This window comes from Acomys minous, assembly GCF_964271855.1.
Source record: "Acomys minous genome assembly, chromosome: 7".
Lineage (NCBI taxonomy): Eukaryota > Metazoa > Chordata > Mammalia > Rodentia > Muridae > Acomys > Acomys minous.
In genome coordinates this window covers 2,795,251-2,817,442 of record NC_140488.1, presented here as the reverse complement: position 1 = coordinate 2,817,442, position 22,192 = coordinate 2,795,251, and the positions used below count along the sequence as shown (strand labels likewise).

At 37.4% G+C, this 22,192-nt stretch overlaps 1 protein-coding gene across 1 annotated transcript in view; it reads right to left on the bottom strand.

Moving 5' to 3' along the window:
• GABRA3 (gamma-aminobutyric acid type A receptor subunit alpha3) overlaps positions 1-22,192 on the bottom strand; it is a 173,957-nt gene that overhangs the window by 10,461 nt on the left and 141,304 nt on the right. The window contains exons 7-9 of the mRNA XM_084788916.1: positions 16,565-16,708; positions 8,751-8,903; positions 528-739 (exon numbers count right to left, since the gene is read on the bottom strand). Coding sequence (XP_084645042.1) covers positions 528-739; positions 8,751-8,903; positions 16,565-16,708 — 509 coding nt within the window. The remainder of the gene's footprint in view (positions 1-527; positions 740-8,750; positions 8,904-16,564; positions 16,709-22,192) is intronic.

The following is a 22,192-nucleotide window of genomic DNA, read 5'->3' as shown; positions in this document are numbered from 1 at the left end:
TGTGGCAAGCAGGCACACATGTGGGCAGAATACTGTATAAATAATAAATAAAACTTTAAAAAAGAAAGAATGAGTATGTCTTTGCCAGGATGGGTGGGAGAAGAGCTCTTCAGGTAGAGAACACAAAATATACAGGCTTGGGAGGAATGATGAGCACGTCCGTCAGCTTTACTGGGATGTGAGTGCTCTGGAAAAGGAAGGCTAGAAGTTCTTTGAATATAGATAAGACTCCAAGCTTCTGGATCTTTTTCTAAGTTCCAAACGGTTTCTCCTGTGTCTAGCAGCATCACCTTTATATCTGACTCAACACCACAAGACATAAGCCCTCCGTGCTATTAGCCTTCTTTTCATTGTTTCTAGTTGAACTCCAGGTTAGCAAGAAACACTCCTGTTGAGAATTGGATTGATGACCCCAGTGAATAGAACATAGCCCTGCTGAGTTTCTGCGGGCTACAGGCTGTTCACTTCTGGTCCCAATACAGATCTCTCAGGAAGTGCTTCTCAACTCTTCCTTTGCTGCCACTCACCTTCATCTCCAGGGCCTCTGGTACCTTCTTGCCTTCCCAAGCCCAACTCCGCTTGGTGAAGTAGTTGACAGTAGCAAATTCGATCAGCGCAGAAAATACAAAGGCATAACAGACGGCTATGAACCAGTCCATGGCCGTCGCGTATGCCACTTTAGGTAAGGAGTTTCTGGCACTGATACTCAAGGTGGTCATGGTGAGAACAGTGGTGACACCTGAGGAGAGAAAAAGTCAAGAGCCCGTTGCAACTGGAAGACACTGGCAGTTTACCTGCCGAGGGCCATCCACTTCCTCCCTCAAAGGAAGCGCTTCATCTCATTGAGTAAGGGCCCTTAAGTTGTGTTGTCTGTGGAATAGCCTGATGTACTTTTATGTAACATCGTTTTCCTTTGCATCAAGTAATGGTCCATTTTAAAGTAAATTGTCCAGAATGTCAAGGCAGGATAGATCAATGTAGCAAACAGTTTCTTCCAACTGCTATAAGATTAAGACTCTGTCTGTGGTAGAAATGAGGACCTTTTGCCCAGGGACTGGTTTGCCACATTTGAAGCCAACTCCGTAAGAAGGTTCATTGATGCTTATTACCTTCTTTGAGGCAGGCTGGGTGCTGCCAGGAGTTAACTTGTCTTGTTGCCAAAGAATCTTTAAAAATAATAATAAAAAAATCTTTAAATGTCATATTTTGTAGGTCTCTGAGGCTTTTGAAGACCTTATTTAAATACTTTGCCTTATATTTCCATAGATTCATACCTATATCTTAAACCACAGACAGAATTCTGCCTAAAAAAGGGCAAGCTTGGTGCAGGCAGAGTCGAAGGCCAAACTCTGCCAAGACAGGGTAAGCATGTCCTCAATAGGTCCTGCCTCACAAATATATCTGTCAGATATACTGGGCCAGAAGGCTGAAGAAGATGCTCCCACATTATAGAGAATTTTGGGTGACTGTTTAGGCAGCAAACTGTCTCTGTCATCTTCTCATTTGGGAAGCTTCTAATCTACACTTCCTGTATACTCAGGTAATTAATTTTATTCCTTCTCAAGTCTCTGATGGGGTTGAAGACCAGAGAGTTTAGTTTTACAATTAAGCTTAGTTGTTTAGGGGTTAAGATATTTTTAGGTCTAGATAGTTGGTTTAAGCTGATAGAGATGAGATATGCTAGATATTGATTTACATTCAGAATTTTAGACTCATCAAGATAGGAAAGATGTTTTCTTCAAGGCTGCCAAATACAAATAACCAAAACACTATAAATGTGACATTTATGTAATTCCTGATTTTTTCATGGTTCTTCTTGCTATAGGTAGTTTATTGTGTGTATGTGTAATATTCATGTATATGTAAAAAGAAATATAATAAAAACATAAAAAGAAAAGAATAAGATTCTTCAGTGCACTTTATAGCTGTCCCTTAGTCTCTGACTATTCTGCTGAATAGTAAGTGACCCATTTTGTCATAAGAGAGCTTCTAAAATACAAAGGCTTCCTTTTGGGCTAAATGTGATTCCTCTAATGATCAGCCTACTGATGGATCTCAAGACTCTTTCTGTGACCCAACAGAAAAGTAAATTATACTCTCTTATATCCAGCACAGGCCTATAGAGACCCAGGAAGAGTCTTGTCTTCTCCAGGGTGATGTAAATCAGGGTTTTCCTCATGTCCTCCTTTAGTTCATCTTCCTACTAGTCCTGGTAGTTTTCTTTTGACAAGCCTGAAAGTGAGGCCATGATTTAGAGCACAGTTCTGAGTTCAGTCTGGTTTCTACTTCTCTTTTGTTGGGATGTTCTTCTGATAAGGCATGAATTATGGAATGTGTTTCTGTAGCTGTATAAAATTCTGGGTGTCTGACCTTTCTGAGAAATCAGAAGTGTTGAAACATCTGTATCTTGTGGGATTTTGTAGAACCAGAACTTCTTGGCTGCCACTTGCTTGTTTTATATCTTGGTAATTCTTTAATCTCTCTGTGCCTTCTTTATCCCCATCTGTATTAGATACCCCAGGACTTTCATATTCCCAAAGTCATTCAGCTTTGAAGGAGAAATGATCACAATCTCTTTCTCATTGTTGCAAGACTGAAGAGGATGGGAAATATGTGCCTGGGTCAAATAGGGCACAGAATGCAATGCTGATGCTGTGATACACTACAAGCAAGGCAACAAGAGGAATCACTGAGTCTATTAATACAAACAGTGGAGTAAGCACCTCCTGCTGCTCCTTTTCTTGTCTTGCTCCTTTGGATTCCTTACTTACACATTTGCAGTAGACATGAAAATCTAGACTGCAGAAGAATTTGAAAGAAAGACCCTAAGGGTGCACCTTTGCACAAACAGCATCAAAGCGGAGTAATAGAAACACATTTTAAACAATATGAGGATCAGCTACAATATTAGTGCTTATAAACAATGAACTGATAATAGATCCAAACTTCACCAACCATAATAAATAAAGAAAGGAGTGTATGAGTGATATAAACTCAGTACTCATGTACAAAGTTCTCAAAAATATTAAATAGAGAAAAGGGGAAGTAGAGCTTTATGAGAGAAACAAGCTAACTCCTGCATGGATATGAATAAATCATGGTTCACCTGAGCACCTCTATAGCACCTGTACTACACCAGAAATGCTTCCATGCCTTATCTCAATGGAGAGTTTTTTAGCTCTAGACTTTGGTGCCTAATTAGACCTGTCACCTTATGGGGAGCTTTTAGCTGGGCAGAGTTGGAAGAAGTCTCAATCAAGCATTCCATATACTTCATGGAGTATCTCAACTTTTAAAAGGAGTGCCAGCCTTACAGTGATTTTCTCATAGGACTCTTCTAGAAAACCCTTCTTCAATCACTAAGATAAAACTGACTGGCCTTCTCATTTCCTATGGGTACTTCTAGTACACATACTTGTTGAAATGTGTCTCTTCTGCTAAACTGCATGCATGATGAGGGAAACTGACATGACTCCTCAGCCTTGACTACACTCTTTCTCATAGACTCTTTTATGTACCTAACACCCTCTCTTTGGCCTCTGGTCCCTACATCGTTACATTTCATTAGCATACAGTGTGCATTCATTTGTGTCTGGATACAATCCAGTGTAATAGTGGAATAATTTATGTTTAATCCTGTTTCATCTATCTTGAGAGTAATTTCTTGCTTTCAGAGTAAACTCATAGTTTTAAGATAATCTAATTTGTTTATCTATTCACATATTAATGAGCATCTGAATTTGAATTGTTTTCAATCTTCAACTCTTATTATAAAGGTGTCTAAACACCTTAATTGCATTAAGTATTTGTGCAAGTATGTTTTCATAAATACCTAGGAATAGAAATATAAAATTATAATGGTATGAATGTTCATATGACATTGTCAAGTTTATTAAAGTAGTTGTACATTTAACATTCCTAGAAGATAGAGACAATTCTCAGTCACCACGTATCTTTCATTTATAATGTTTTAATTCTAATTGATATTTCTTAATAATGAAATTATATAGAATACTGTCTATTTTCCACATCAATTTACATAGATTACAGTAGACTATAGTATTTTGTTTATGTTACTGCTACTATTTGTATATGTAATACAAAGTCATCATGACTCATGTATCTATTATTTTCACTAATAATTTTAACATTTCTTACAGAATAATTTTTCTTTGATTTGATGAACATCCATTGGTATTACATTCAGGGAAAATATAATGATAACAATACCTAGTTTACATTCTTTCAACTTATCGTGCTGGGGTTTATGGATTTTCTTGTAATTGCAACTTTAAATCCTTCTTTAGATAGGGCCAGTTTTAGATTATTACCTCTTTAAAATTGTCCCAACCACTTTAAAATTTTTAATTATTATAATTTATTCAGATTACATCTCAATTGTATCTTCCCATTCCCATGCCACATCCCCCTTCTGCCCATTTCCCCTCCCCTAGACCTCTGACAGAAGCCTGGAGAATAAGCTGTCCACTGGCTAGATCTGAACAAGGGAGTCTAGGTTTATTGAATGCATTGTCCTTGGCTGGTGCAACAGTTTGTGCAGGTCTCCCTGGGTCCAGAACCTCCTGCCTTGATGGTCTCCTTGTGGGGCTCCTGAAACCTCTGGGTACTTCTATCCCCCGTTCTTCCATACCACTCTCACAGCTCCACGTAGAGTTCCAACATCTCTCCCAATCCCCAGCTGGGTGGAGTTTTTCAAAAGACATCTGTGTTGAGCGAATATCTACTAATAAATGAGTATATACCTCACTCAGGAGGATCATTTCTAGTTCTATCTGTTTTTCTGCAAATTTCAAGATTTCTTTGTTTTTAATAGCTGAGTAGTATTCCATTCTGTAGATGTACCACAGTTTCTTTATCCATTCTTTAGTTGAGGGACATTGTGGTTGTTCCCAGATTCTGGTTATTACAAATAAAGCTGCTATGAACGTAGTTGATCAAATGTCCTTGTAGAATGGTGGAGCATCTTTTGGGTATATGCCCAGGAGTGGTATAGCTGAGTCTTGAGGTAGCCCTATTTATAATTGTTAGAGGAAGTTCCAGATAGATTTCCAAAGTGGTTGTACAAGTATGCACTCCCACCAGCAATGAAAGAGTGTTCTTTCTCAACATCCTTGCCAGCATGTGCTGTCACTTGAATTTTTGAACTTAGCCATTCTGATGGGTGTAAGATGGAATTTCAGAGTTGTTTTGATTTTATTTTTCTGAACTCTCTGTTTAGCTCTGTACCCCAATTTTAAATTGGATTATTTGATTTGGTGATGTTTAAGTTCCTGAGTTCTTTATATATATTGGATACTAGGCCTATGTCTGTTGTAGGGTTGGTGAAGATCTTCTCCCAGTCATTTTGTTCTGTTGACAGTGTCCTGGGGAATCTTTACATTTTCTGACATCTTCTTCAACTTCTTTCTCCAGAGACGTGAAGGTTTTTTCATACAAGTCTTTCACTTGCTTGGTTACAGTTACACCAAGATACTTTATATTACTTGTGGCTACTGAGAAGGATATAGTTTCTCTAATTTCTTTCTCAGCCCATTTGTCATTTGTATACAGGAGAGGACTGAATTTTGTTTTACTTAATCTTGTATCCAGTCACTTTGCTGATAGTGCTTATCAACAACAGGAGTTCTCTGGTGGAATTTTGGGTGTCACTTATGTATAATATCCTATCATCTACAAATAGTGATGCTTTGACTTCTTCATTTCCTATGTGTATCCCTTTGATCTTTTATTTTCTTATCTCTCTAGCTAGAACTTCAAGAGCTATATTAAAAAAATATCAAGAGAGTCGGCAGCCTTATGCAGTCCCTGATTTTAGTGGAATTTCCTTGAGTATCTCTCCATTTAATTTGATATTGGCTATTGGCTTGCTGTACATAGCCTTTATTGTGTTTAGGTATGTGCCTTGTATCCCTGCTATCTCCAAAACTTTTAACATGAATGGTTGTTGGATTTTGTCAAATGCTTTTTCAGCATCTAATGAGAGGATTATGTAGTTTTTTCTTTCAGTTTGTTTATATGGTGGATTACATTGATGGATTTCCATATGTTGAACCACCCCTGCTTGCCTGGGATGAAGTCTACTTGGTCATGGTGAATGACATCTTTGATATGTTTTTTGGTTCGGTTTGCAAACATTTTATTATTTTTGCATCAGTGTTCATAAGAGAAATGGGTCTGAAATTCTCTTTCTTTGTTGGGTCTTTGTGGGAGTGCTTTTGATTTAATGCACTTTATTTACATTATTAATTCCAGTTGGTTATATATATAAGACAATAATATCCAGATTAGGGGGTTATGTAAAATTCTTTTAAAGTTAAGTACATATTTCCAAAGGATAGATATTTTATCATTTTTATGTTTTATTCTAAGAGCTTCATATTTTTAAGTCCATGAGTAATTTCAATTAATTCTCTTTGTGATAGATCAAGTTTCTATATGCAAAGGATTATTTTCAAGCACACTATAGTGTTTGATTTACTTATTTACTTGTTTTCTTTTCTTTATGCCAATACAATGCTACCTTAATGAACAGTGAGTTTTAATTGTCTTGACATCCCATGAGGCTTGTTTCTCCACTCTGTTCTTATTCAAGAGGATACTGGCTATTCTTGGCTCTTGGTTCTTACTTTTTACATTAACTTTTCAAGTCAGAGTTTTCACATCAATACAGTTACTGTAAGTTAGAATTATGAATCATTATGAGGCAAAGTTTAAATAATTATAAAAATAAATTCTCAAAGAACTTATTTCACAAATACTCTAGGCCAAAATCAAAATGTTTCCACATTATCTCTCTATCCTATGGGTAGTTTCTTAATGTTCTTTTACATTAAGTCATAACCCTTCATTGGTATTGGATTTGTAGCAATGATTTTGTTTCAATTTCTTAAGGTTGATGAAACAGGTCATTACATATATAGTGGCTTAAAATACCACAAACCTGCACTTGTAGATCTAAGCACAATAAGCCTGATATTACTTTTACGGAGTCAAGGTCAATCTTGACCAGAGTCTACTCCCTTTGATGGCTCTGGTGTAATAATATACCACCTTTTGCAGCTTTCAAAGCTTCATCAATTGCATTTCTTGGCCAGTGAGGCCTTTCCTCTTTCTATAAAACAGCAAGAGAATATCTTCCTATCTGCCTTGCTTCCTTTATCACAATATTTATAGTTAAATACCTGGCAATGCAGAATAGTCTCTCCATCTGGAAATCTTCAACTGTATCACATCTGGAGATTCATTTTTATCATATACAGTCACATTTCCACATTCCAGAGACTTGGAGATGAGTTTTTGGAGTATATTATTCGGTATACAACAGCTTAAGTTATAGTCTTGAGCATTACTGAAGATCAGAACCCTCCTTTATATTCTAAAACTCAGATGCTTGTTTGCCAAAACCAGTAACCCAGATAAAATGGCCACTTTTATTCAAAATAATTTTTCATACAATATATTCTGATCACATTTTTTCCTCTAATAATGGCCACTTTTAACTTATACCCATAAAGCTTCCTCTTGTGTTTCCTCTATTTCACAGTAATGAACAAACAGCTTCAACCTAGGTTTTACAGAAATTCACAGTGAACCTTCAGACCACATGATTATTTCCTGCCACTAAATACTTTCCTTTCAGCCTCCGTGATGCTGTACCTTTCTTATTGTTTTGGGCTTTCTCTTTCTCTGCTGCTATCTCCTCCTGGACCTGCCCCAATGTGTTACTTCTCTCTGAAACATCATTTACTATTGATGTAATAACACTGTACAGCTTCTGAGTTTATGTTTCACAGCCTCTGTTTCCCCAGTGGCTCAATAGCCTAAAAGAATTAATTTTTGTGCTTCAAGAATCTTGCTGTGGGAAAATCAGGCAGACAATGTTTTGTATGCTTTAAGTCTCTGAGGAAAGATGGGCCAATGTTATGCAAACTGTTTCTTAGATATAAGAAACCTCACGCTGAAGTAAAGTTCTTTGATTCTGCATACTATTTAAGAAACCATTTAAATATATGCCTTCTTTCCTGAGTATCAGTGAATTTATGCACTTAAAATGCTAGAGCATATGCAACAAGTCGCTCATATATGTACACATGAAATCATTCCTGGAGGCTAGAGAAATGGATCAGCAGTTAAAGTACTTGTTCTTTTTACAAAGGACCTGCATTCAGCTCCCACTGCTCACATGGTGGTGTACGGCCATATATAGACCTATTTCTAGGCAAATGTTATACCTTCTTTTGACTTCACAGTCACCAGGCATGCACAGAGTGCACACACACACACACACACACACACACACACACACACACACACACACACACACACATACAGGCATGCATACACACACATACTTACATACAACATACCTACAGTCAAAATGCTCATATACATAAAATAAACCTTTAAATGAAAATGGTAATTTATAAGACCCAATCTACTACTTCTATTCTCTACACTAAGTTTGTATATTTTTCACTGAAAACTCAATTTCTTCCTGGTTCAGGACAAAACTAGATAAGGAACAGTTGAGTAATTTTACTACTTCATCATTTGTATCCTTACTCCTTTGTTAAGAACTTAGCTGTTTAAAATCCAAGCATCTGTCGATGCGTTACTGCCACTGGGCTTGGGCACCATCCTGTATGTGCAGCAGTGTTTTTTCCACCTTTCTCACTTCTACTATGATTGTGCAAGTGTTTCTCACCCTTTCTCCATGGAGCAACACTTACCAAAAACTGTGCGAGCAGGGACAGATTCTCTATTAAGCCAGAAAGACACTTGTGACAGAATGACAGTCATGATACATGGCAAGTAGGTCTGGATGACAAAGTAGCCGATTTTTCTCTTCAGATGAAAGTGGGTTGTCATGACGACATATTCTCCTGGACAGAGAATAAAATTAGGCAGCATGGAGTCATACAAACTTTGTTAAAGCAGCTTGGACCTCAATTCTGTTCCCAGAGATCCTCAATCTTATATTTAAGTTAAGATATTCTAATACCTTCCAAACTCTTGAGCTCCTAAATCAAAATTATGAAATAGTATTTTTGTTGTGAAAAAAAAAAACCACACCAATAATATGCCATAACAACTTGCTCAGAGCAGGTCTGCATAAGTTTATTCAAATCATGTTCTCATTTACATAATGAGAAATAATGGCAGTTTGTAAAGAAAGTACTCACTGCATGATACATACTCATGGAACACTTTATCAAAACATGTAATCTTCACAAAGGCCATATGAAGTAGGGACTATTGTTGTCCTCATTTTACAGGTCAAAAACCTCAAGCAACAAGGGACTGAACAACATGCAGAGGTACCCAGTTAGTAACTAGTGGTGCTCAAAATTAAGTTCACATAGGTTGAACCCATAATTTATTTTTTAAGTAGTATGCTTTGCTATTTTACAGGCATTTTTTATTTTTTTTATTTTTTTTTATTTTTTATTTTTTTAAATAAATATTTTATTTTATTTTTCTTTTTTTTCTCCTTTATTAATTTATTCTTGTTACATCTCAATGGTTATCCCATCCCTTGTTTCCTCCCATTCTTCCCTCCCTCCCATTTTCCCCTTATTCCCCTCCCCTATGACTGTTCCTGAGGGGGATTACCTCCCCCTGTATATGTTCATAGGGTATCAAGTCTCTTCTTGGTAACCTGCTGTCCTTCCTCTGAGTGCCACCAGGTCTCCCCCTCCAGGGGACATGGTCAAAGGTGAGGCACCAGAGTATGTGAGAGAGTCATATCCCACTCTCCACTCTACTGTGGAGAGTGTTCTATCCACAGGCATTTTTTAATTAGAACCAAAAGATTACATGAGGGCTGGATCATGCACAGTACCTGTGGAGGGCCCAGGCTCAGTTTTTAGCCCTTCCATCATGCAACACACAACCACCTCGTAGTCCAGTTCCAAAGGAACTTATACCCACTCACCTCTGGCCTCTGTAATACCTTGCATACTTGTGATGTACGTACAAACAAGAGCACACCCATACATATGCATATATAAATTGTGTTTAAAGTTCATTCACATAGAAGAATATGAACTGATATTACCTCATTCCCTTCAACAGAGCTGCTGACATGTGGCAAACAACAGTCCATATAAATTCTTACTCTGTCAATATCAATCAGTGAATCACAACCTTCTGTATTTTTCAATAACATTTGACATAGATAAACCCTCCATTTTCCATGAATAGCAGTGGCAGAGAATAATGTGGTGTAGTCTGACCACCTTCTGAGGAAGCTATGAACAATAAAGACACAGATTTTTTTCCTCACCATCTCTAGACAGAAATAATCCTGACAAGGCTTTGATTTTATATTCTTCACCTCCAGACCTGAGAGACAAGAAGTTTACCCTGTTATAAGCCAACAATATGATAATAATTTCTTATAAGAGCCTTCCGGTTCCCAACGGTAGCTAGACCAATATATTCATCCAGCTATTTGGCATGACTATTTGGGTATCTACAGGTATTTTAACATTTTACTTTCTCTATATTCTATTATCATCTGAACTGATCCTGCCAACAGATTATCTCATCTCTAAAACTGGTAGCTCTTAGGTGCCTTAGACCAAATTTAAAATATTCAAATGCTTGGCATCATGTTTTCCCCTTATCTCTGTATTTGTATCTCTTTGTATCTGACTTCTTTCTTCCTTCTTTTCTTCTCCTCTTCCATTACCTTTCCATCAGTCTTTCATCCTGAGGAGTGGAGGACTTATTTTTCCTAAGATTTGAACTTTGATTAGTTTGACCATTGTTCTCTTACAAATTTTAGTTTCATAGTTCTTAACCCATACTTATCAAATATTTGCAATTCATGTAAAATACCTAATATACAAAATATAATTGGTATATTAATGTTACTATGTACTATTCATTATTCACCGTTGTACTCTATTAATATGAAAAGGAAGACAAATGTGCTTGTGAAATGTTTATCAAATGGACCATTTGTTGTAAATAAGGGAATATATTTTCTTCAAGCTTTTCTCTCCTTTCTTCATTATTGTTTTTGTTTTCTTTCTTCCAAATGGCAAAGGCTATTTTCCATATGAGAACTTAAACTTAGTCCTACTTGAGGAGGGATCTCTTATTGCTGCCTTTTTTTCAGATTACCTATATCTACTGGAAAATGACAAGGGGAGAATGAAAGACCACTTTAGAATGTTTGCAAACTAATCCATTATACAATTCACAGACAAGTACTTCTCAAACACATAGCCAGCATTTATCATCTTTCCACATTTTTGTTGTCAACGTGAGAACTCAGCTTTCCATGACATTGGAAAACTGCTTCATCTTCTTTCATCTTATTTACACTGACTTATTATACAGATATTTGAATCTGGAGTCAAGAGGAGAAATTCTCTGTTTGATGTGCTGGCAACTGACACTTTGGAGAGAAATGCAATCATAGCACATAGAACACCAATGGAGTGCAGGTCTCTTTTCTGCCCAGTTCCCTAGTCACATAATGGAAGCTCCATGGAGGGGCATGGTCAACACGCAGAAGGGTATTATTGGCACATTTATGTTTGGTAATAATATTTACAGAGTTCTTAAATCAAAAAGCATGAACGTGTGTACAGCAAAGGGTTCCCCACTCTCCCATCTTATCTCTTTGCTACCATGGTTATCTGTTGCTTGTATATTTCCCTAGAATTATGTGTTATACATACACACAGTGTGTATATACTTAGGAAAGCACACACGCTATAGTAGCTAAAACTAGCTTAAAATATGCACTTATGCTTATTAAATCATTTGATTCAGATACAGAATACAGAGAACTAATGAAAGGAGTAAAAGAACTTTAAACATGGACCTAAGCTTATATAAATGTGCATTAAGAACATTACAAATGTAGTGTATCAATGAGGAAGATGCAAGTATAAAGTCATAAGAAGAAGAACAAGTCAAGAAACAGCAATAGAAGGAATATAGCACAAGCACAGAGAGCTTCTGAGATATTTATTTTCTCTGTTCAAAGAAGCAAGCAATAACGCCTTTGCCCCAAAGCTTTTGTGGGCTCTTTCTACAGAGAAATAACTAAACTGCAATGGATGGTGCCCAGTAGAGACATTAATATAATAAATGGTAATTATTAAAATAACTAGTCTGAAATAAAAACTAGTTGTGGACTAGTTATTAACACCCATTTCTAATTTCAGTACTGACTCAATTTCCTCCCATTTGGCAAATTATCATAGTAATATAATAAATGTTGCCCAACAAAAGGCACTGTTTAATATTTCCTGTGTCTATATATCTTGCTCTACTTCAACTTCTAAAATTAATTTTTAAAATCTTAATTATGATCAGAGAGCTATATTTGTTTCTTACTAGCCATTCAACAAATTTATGCTCTCACATTTCAGGTAAAAATGTGTCCATATTTATGAGGAAACATAATATTTTGATACCCATATACCGAATTGGCTAAATTTTCAGTCTTTCTGGTGATTCTAGGGAGGAGGCCAGCATAGCTTTTCAAATTGTTACCGTGCTTTACTTTCCTATGGTTTTCCTACCTGCCTTTTATGAGAAACCTTTGTAATTATGTTGGTACTACCCGCATAATCCAGGATTACATCCTTATTTAAATACCAGATAAGAAACCTTAATTTTACCATCATAACCATTCCTTCCATAACCTAACATGCTCACGGGTTCTGGGATTAGGATGTACCATATTTAGGGTGCATTCTCACTATCCAAAACAACCAAATATACCTTTTAATCTTCTAGAAACAAAGAAGACAAGGAGACAAAGACAAAAGGAAGGAAAGCCCATGAAGCAAAAGTGGCTCTTCTACACAGCCATCAAGGCTTTTATTGGATTTGGTAAGGGATCAGATGGTAGTGGGGGAACGAAGTGCACTATGTTTGACACATAAGAATCCATGCTGTATCTCTAAAAGCAAAAAGACATAGCAGAATATGCATACTAAAAATTCTGAGGGAACTAAAATATATGTGCTTAAGGCACTGTATTAGTCTCATGATTCCTTTACCCATAGACCTGCATAAACAATAATGCTTACCTCAGTGTTGTTCAGGGTTAAAATGAGTTAATAATTAGTACAGTGACTAGCACATATTACATGCTCAGCAATTAATTATTATTAATTTCATCACCATGTATTTGTTAATTTCTTCATTGGTAAGAAAAATAAAATGAGAATTTCCTGCTGTGTTAGTTTGCTGAGGCTTCCCTAATGAAAAGCAGGTATTAGAAAAGTTTAAACAAGACAGTTGTATCACCAGCGGTCTATATTGAAGGTTTCAGCAGGGCCAGGTTCTGGTTAAAACCTGAAAGGAACTCTTTACTCTTACTAGTTTCAACTTGTTTGTGGGCAAATGTCGACAGTTCTTTACTTATTAAAAGATCCACCTGTTCAGAGCCTTTGTGCTCATATAGTCTCTTATGCTTACTCTTCTTCACTCTGTCCAAAGTTCCTCTTTTCATCAGAACAATTACATTACGTTAGTGCAATAATCATCTTCAGTAACTACATTTATAATGACATTATTCCCAAATAAGGACACAATCTAACATTTAACACTTTGGCAATTTTTGAAGGAAATTAATTGAATTCAGAATTCCAGTATCGCTAAGTAGGAAGAAAAATATGGGTGCTCATACAGAGACAGTGGAAAAAAGGAATTGGTTAAACTTCCAGAGCAGCAGTTTGTCAACATGTATTATTTTCAAAAATGTTCTGTCTGGATCATAGACACATAATTACACTGTAGCAGAATGCTGTCTGGAAAAGGAGGGTATACACAATATTGTTTATAGAATTAAACACAGGACATAATGGTAGATAATTGGTTAAATAGGCTATGAGCCCTGCACAATGCCATTGCAAATGAAACTATTACTTTGCTGAGTTTCAGCAATGAAATGCTACATTTTCCACAGAAAACACAAATAATTGTCCAGAATTCTCTGGCCTTGAAAGAGGGGATTTTATTATTTTGCTTTTATTTAAAGTAACCAAAACAAGTATTAATACCTTTCATATAATTGTTAGTATATTGCTACTGAATTATATGTGCATTATGCTTGGCTCCTATACATCTAATGATTGAAAACTTTATAAAAAATTATAATATCCAAAATATATAAAGAACTCAAGAAATTAAACACTACCAAACCAAATAACCCAATTAAAAATGGGATACAGAGCTAAATAGATAATTCTCAACAGAGGAATATCAAATGGCAGAGAAAGACTTAAAGAAATGGTCAACATCCCTAGTCATCAGGAAAATGCAGATCAAAATGACTCTGAGATTCCATCTTATACCCATCAGAATGGCAAAGATCAAAAAATGCAAAATGACAGCAAATGCTGGTGAGATTGTGGAGAAAGGGGAACACTCCTCCATTGCTGGTGGGGATGCAAACTTGTACCACCACTTTGGAAATCAATCTGGTGCTATCTCAGGAAATTGGGATTAATTTTACCTCAAGACCCAGTATACAACTCTTGGGCATATACATTAAAGATGCTCCACCAAACAACAAGGACATTTGCTCAGCTATGTTTGCAGCCCTGTTCATAATAGCTAGAATCTGGAAACAACCTAGATGCCCCTCAACCGAAGAATGGACAAAGAAACTGTAATACATTTACACAATGGAATACTATTAAGCTATCAAAAACAAGGAAATCTTGAAATTTGCAGACAAATGGATAGAACTAGAAATTATCATCCTGAGTGAGGTAACCCAGACCTAGACAAGACACACATTGTATGTACTCACTCATAAGTGAATATCAGCCACATAATACAAGATAACCACATTACAATACAAAGACTGATGCGCCAACCAAGGTCCATGTATGATGTGGACCTAGATCCTCTGCTCAGATGTAGCAGATAGGCCACGCAGTCTCCTTGTGGGTCCTACTATAGGGGGAGTAGGTGTTTTTAGGTCTAAATAGATGTTTTAAGTTGATAGAGGTGAGATATGATAGATATTGATTTACATTCGGAATTTTAGACTCATCAAGATAGGAAAGATGTTTTCTTCAAGATTTCTAATACAAATAGCCAAAACATTATGAATGTAATATTTATAAAATTCCTTATTGTTTCATGGCTCTTCTTGCTGTATATAGTTTATTTTATTTATGTGTCATAATATAAATATACATGGAAAAATATAATAAAAAATAAAAATATAACATTAATAGTAGATAAAAACATAAAATAGAATAACTGGTAAAGGTTCTTTACATTTCAGTGTTCCAAAATGCTATTCAATTACATTTTTGAGTTACTGAATCATGCAAAGGGAATTCTCTGATATATCAACATACACAAAATCAATAAATCAACTAAAATCTTTTAAGAAAAATTCCCTAAGATTTTAAAAATTTTATTTCTGTGTGTTTATCTGTCTATTTCCCCCTCATCCCACCTCCACCATCCCATCCCATGTGTGTGTGTGTGTGTGTGTGTGTGTGTGTGTGTGTGTGTGTGTGTGTGTGTGTTCACATGATTGTGGATGCCCATGTAAGTCAGAAGTGGGTGTCAGATCCCCTGCAACTGGAGTTACAGGTGGTGTGAGGCACCATATATGTGTTGGCAATTGAACCTAGGTCCTCTATAAGAGCAGCCAGTGTTCTTACATACTGAGGCATCTTTCCAGCCCCTTACTGAAATTTTTCTAGGACATGCAATTAAAGAATTAAACTGTAACTCTGTATCTTGAGTGGTCTGGTTTCAGAAACCCCTACTAACACAAAATCTCTGAATTCTTGAGTGCCTTGCATAAAAGTGTGTGATATATGTATAAAACCTACGATGTTCAGTTCTACTAGTCTTTAAAATGAAAACATCGAATACAAGACAAATAACTCACACTATATTGTATGGAGAATGACAATAAAAAAACTTCTACACATGTTTAACACATAGTTAAGACAGATTTACATCCTTCATTTGAGCAAGTTGGCTGTATCTGAATTTCCTATATTGAGTTCTCTGCGTATTTTTAATGTTCCTATTATGAACATGTATTTTACATGTAATAAAGCTGAAACAGTGATTGAAGTGTGAAATGAGATCTTGAATTGCTTAGACAGCCAGTAGGATTGATCTTCAAGTTTGATGCCCAGGAGGTGGTGCAGAGGGGGACTGGGACAGGGAACGCAATGAACGGGTGCAGAGAGGGACTGGGACAGGGAACACAGTGAACGGGTGAAGAATGTACTTCTGAGTATGGGAACTCCACAGTCTTGGGCAAATGCATTTCTACTATGTTATCTTCTCCCCTGGGTCCTGAGATAAAGGACAGACAAGATAGCATGCTGTAACATCATGAAGTCATAGCCTGGGTCCACTGCTTGACTCTGACCCTGAATAACAACACGGGATAAATTATTGAATTTTTGTATGCTTCAGTTTCATCACTGTAGTAGATTTGAAAACTGATGTGAACATTAAATAATAAGTACAATGTTGGAATATGGTACAGATTACATACAAGTTTAACAAGTAAATAAGACAATACCTGTGCTAGACCGGATTATCTCTGTCCCAACAACATGGCCAAGCAAGTCATACTGATTCAGGCGAGAGCCATCCTGTGCTACTTCCACAGATTTGTTCTTTCCAAGAGTCCAAGAATAAATCACTTCAGCTTTGGTATAGGCATCTATGGCAGGGGAGGAGGTGTAAAAAGAAGTTTAATGGAGAGGAAATGTATTTTCTATCTTGCTAAACATGTATGTGATTTACTAATGTTTTATTTAGTACAGCTTCCACCCACAGAAATTTCTAGATACATATTCTTGTCTTTCACTTAAGTACACCTTTCTGTTGATCCTTCCACTCCTATAATAACCACTTACTAAATAGTTATTATACAATGTATAACATACATGAAATGAAGCCACAATATTTTGTGCCTTTAATGACTGACAATGTTCTAGATTGACACCTTTCCTTTCCTTGGAGAAAAGAATGTCTGAAGATTAGGAATAATAACTAAAATATCACCTCATTCACAAATGTCAAACTCAAATGAGACAAGAACTGGAAAAATACCTGAAGTGAGTGAATCAGGCTGGGTGAGTGTTCAGGTAGCAAACTGTCTCTGTCATCTTCTCATTTGGAAAACTACTAACCTGTACTTCCAGTGTACTCAGGTAATCAAGTTTATTCCTTCTCAGGTCTCTGATGGGGTTGAAGACCAGGTAGCTTAGTTTTACAATGAAGCTTAGTTGTTTAGGGGTCAAGATGTTTTTAGGTCTAGATAGGTGTTTTAAGTTGATAGAGATGAGATATGATAGACATTGATTTACATTCAGAATTTTAGACTCACCAACAAAGAAAAAATGTTTTCCTCAAGGTTACCAAATATAATTAGTCAAAACACTATGAATGTAACATTTTTATAATTCCTGATTGTTTTGTGCTTCTTCTTGCTGTATGTAGTTTATTGTATATATGTGTAATAATATAAATGTATATGTAGAAAAGAAACAATAAATATTGCAAAACAAAACAAAAACTAAACTGTCAGAAATATAATAAAATTTTCTTTAGTTAATAATGAGGTGAGCATATGAGATTAAGATAAAATTCAAACAAATGAAATTTTAAGTTAAAAATAAAAATCTGAAATGAAGTAGCAATCATTCATAATTTTATAACTTATTTATTACCACTTTAATATGTAAAGTAGAAATCTCATGTTTTTTCTTATAACAAGTCGTCAATGATTTGAAGCAAAACTGTCAAATACAGAATTTTGTACAGATTAACAAAAGAGTGAGATGGCATAGAGATATATAGTTGGCAATATCTTTGGGTTTTTTGTTTGTTTGTTTGTTTGTTTGATTTTTTTGTGGAGTTTTCAAGACAGGATTTCTCTGTGTAGCCTTGGCTATCCTGGACTTGTTTTATAAATAAGGCTGGCCTCGAACTCACAGAGATCCACCTGCCTCTATTTTCCTATGTGCTGAGATTAAAAGTGTGTGCCACTGTGCCTGGTGTCAATATCTTAAATAAAGGAGTTAGTTCCATTCCAGTGAAAGGCAAATCTTTCTACAATTTGATTTCATATTTAAGAGTGAACACCTTACCCTCACTCAGGCACCTAAGCTCTGAAAGGGAAGCTAATCACCATACATTTTGCCTCTTCCCTCCAAGTTTTAAGCTGTTGTTAAAATCAATGATGTAAAGTGTCCCCACCTTATGATGTTGGCTACTATGTCTTTAATATGCTCTGGTTACATAATATACCATAAAGCAAATAATTTCTGGTGGATTTTCTAGTAAACCAATGTGAAGTCTGGGTGTCTGAAAAATTTGCAATACTGAATATACTAACAATAAGCAAATCTGGCATGAATACCATTAGTACACATCTACATTAGTTATAATCTGTATACATTGTCTTTTAGGACTTGTTTTCAAATAAACAGCCATTCTATGATTTACTTATAAAGAATAAGATGCCAAGAACTCATTGACATCAAAATTCTCATTGGTACCATGACCAAATATGTACAATTCTATGATAGTTTTATATATGCGTTGTAGTATGTGTGTACAGGATATTTTATAAGATGGGAATAGGGATGATGGCTCAACTGGTAAAGTACTTGCTGCATAAGCGCCAAGCTTTGAGTTCAGATTCCCTCACCAACCATATAGAAGCTGGACACATGCCCTATAGTTCCAATGCCAATAGAGTAGAAACAGGAGGATACCTGGAACTCGATGACTACTTTGTCTAGCCAAATCAATGAGATCCACACTCATTCAACATGCAGAGTTGTGGAGCCCACTCCCATTGGATGACAGACTCAGGACATCTGCAAAACAACCTCTGCACCTAAGGCTCAGGACCTTTGTGGAAGGAGGGAAAAACGACTGGAGGAACCAGAGCTCCGGGGAGAGGTTTGGTAAGGCTGTGTCTCCTATTGTTGCCAAAGCACCACACTCTTGACACCTTCAGAAAGTCCTCTTATTGCTTTAATGCAGGAGTCCTGAAAGCCAAGGCTGTCAGAAGAAATGTTCAACAATAATTTTTGTCACCAGTGACACTTGAAGCTGCAGTCACTGAACACATAATGATTTGAGAGTAAGTCACCCAGTCCTTTTCAATGTGCTCAGTTCCTCTAGCCTTGAGCTTCTTTCCTCTTTATTTGCTAAGCCTCTCTCAGAGCACTTAGAAAGGAACAAAGTTTGAAATGTGGACTTTCCTATCAGAATTAAATCTTGGTGATATAGATACACATATATTGTTAATTTGAAGAAACTATTGGTGTAAAATCAGAAGGACAAGGGAAGAAGCTGATATACTGAGTCAAATTGTTGAAATTTTCAGGAATATTTAAGACTAAGTAGTTACAATCTGTTTTACTTAGGGTTGCTCTTGCTGCAACAAAACAAGGCTAAAAAGCAAGTTGGGCAGGAAAGGGTGTGTGTGACTTATATTTCCACATTGCTATTAATCATCAAAGGAAGGTCAGGACAGGAACTGAAACAGGGCAGGAACCTGGAGGCAGGAGCTGAGGCAGAGGCCATAGAGGGAGGGGTGCTGCTTACTTAAGGTTTGCTCCCCATGGCTTGCTCAGCCTGTTTTCTTATGGAACCCAGGACCACCAGCCCAGGGATGGCCCCACCCACAATGCACTGGGCCTTCCTCCATCAGTTACTAATTAAGAAAATACTCTACAGCAGGATCTTATGGCGGTATTTTCTTAACAGAGGTTCCTTCCTTTCAGATGACTCTAACTTTTGCCAAGTTGACATAAGACAAGCCAGCACAGCTTATCCCTTGTCAACATGACACACAAACACATCACTATTAAAGAACAACTCTTCCTTTCTTATTCATCCCCAGGAGCTTACATTAAAATCAGGTTTTTTTTAAAAAAAAACTTTAAAAGTCCTACAATCTTTACAAATTAAAACATACTAAAACTTTAGTGCCTGCAGCCCCACAGAGACCACCAAGGACATCAAGGCCAGCAGATCAGGGCCTAGGGGGTGCTGCAGAAACTGTTGCACCAAACAAGGACAATGTATGAAATGAACCCCGACCCCCTGGTCAGATATCGTCAATGGACAGCTCGTTCTCCACAGTTGTCAGGGGGAGTGGGCACTGTCTCTGACATGAACTCTGGTGTCCCCAATTTCATCACTTCCCTTTGGTGAGGAGGCCCAGTGGACACACAGAGGAAGGGGAAGCAGGCTATCTGGATGAGACCTGATAGGCTGTGGTCATATGGTGGGGGAGGAGGTCCCCTTCTGCCAGAGGTCCTGAGGAGGGGAACAGGGAGGAAGAGGGAGCAGGGGTGGGAACAGGAAGATACAAGGGAGGGGATAACAATCTGGATGTAATCTGAATACATTACAATAAATTAAAATTATTTTAAAAATAGCTATCTTTTAAAATGCAATCTTTCAACTATGGGCCCCAGTAAAATAAAAAATAATTAAATATTTTTTTTTTACTTAAAGAGGAAAGAACCAGGGCACAGTCATAGTCAAATCAAAGCAAAATCAAACTTCAGAGTGTTCAATATCTGGATTCACTCTTGATCTTCAGTGCTCCTCCAAGAGGTGTGGGTCTCTTCTTCAGCTCCGCCTTCTGCAGAACACACAACTTGTCCTCTAAGCTTGGCTAGGTTCCACTCCATTATTGCTGCTAGTGTTTCCTTGGTGATGACATCTCCAAAATGCTAGGATCTTCTGCTGCAGCTAGGCTGCACATTCACAAATAACCTCTCATATGATCTTTTCATGGTGCCAAGCCTCAGCTTCTCTGCATGACCCCTTCAGTCCTGAGCCTTCAATTCCACTGAGGTAGTATCTTCACCAGTGGTCACTCCTGGCCTCTCACAGTGCCAAACCTCAGCAGCTCTCCCTGACCCCTTCAGGCCTCGAAAAGCAGTACCACGTGGGTGTCTCTTCCACTACCATGTTTGGCTGCCACCTTGAGGTACAGTCTTGGCTACCTTTGAAGCACAGCTCCTGTGTGCTGACTTTCAGGAAACAGTCCTCAGAAGGCTTCATCTCAGTACTGCTGGTCTCTTCTTAATCAGCACTATTATTTTCCAGCTCCAGCCAGGCAGCATTGAAAAGGTTTCCCTTCAATGGTGCTGGTCTCTTGCTAATTATGGATGACTCTAGGCCCAGCTGACTAGAACCACAGAATCTTAGTTTGCAAATAGCAAAAAGCCCTGATAGAATCTTTAAATTTCTCTCTGAGAATTCACAAGCCAGGCCTCCATCTTCTGCACTGCTCCCCACACTCTTTTTAAAATTTATTTATTTAATCACTTTATAGCCTGAACTCAGCCCCCTCCCTCCTTCCTCCCAGTCCTACCTTCATCCTCGAGTCTCCTACAGAATGTCCAACTGAACTCTCACCACTCAATGGATTTTTGAGCACAAAGTCTCAAAGTCCATTCACAATCCTCCCCAAAACATGTTCAGGTCTGTCACAGTAATACCCCACTTTGTGGGCACCAACTTTTTTTAGTTGGGGTTCCTATTGCTGTAATGAAACATCAGGACCAAAAACAACTTGGAAGGAAAGGGTCTATTTGCCTTACATGTCCACATAGCTGTTCATCACTGAAGGAAGTCAGGAGAGGAACTCAAACAGGGCAGGGACCTGGAGGCAGGAGTTGATGCAGAGGCCATGGAGGGGTGCTGCTTACTGGCTTGTACAACATAGCTTGCTCACCCCACTTTCTTATAGAACCCAGGACCACCAGCCCAGGGATGTCCCCACCCACAATGAGGCATCTACCCACTAGAAGAATCCTTCAGAAGGGGAGGAAGGATTGTAGGATCCAGAGGGTCCAAGGACACCACAAGAAAACACACAGAATCAACAAATTTGGCCTCAAAGTGACTCAAAGAGACAGAAATGACAATCAGGGACTTTGCATGTATCTGCCTTAGACCCTTTGCATGTATATTACAGTTATGTACTTTGGACTTCTTGTGGGATTCCTAAAAGTAGGAGTAGGGGTGTCTGCAGCTCTTTTGTCTGCTTTTGGGACCCTTGTCCTCCTTTTGGGTTGCCTCATCCATCCTTAATATGAGGGGAAGTATCTAGATTTATTGCAATATGATATGCTGTTTGGTTGATATCCCTGGGAGGCCTGCTCTT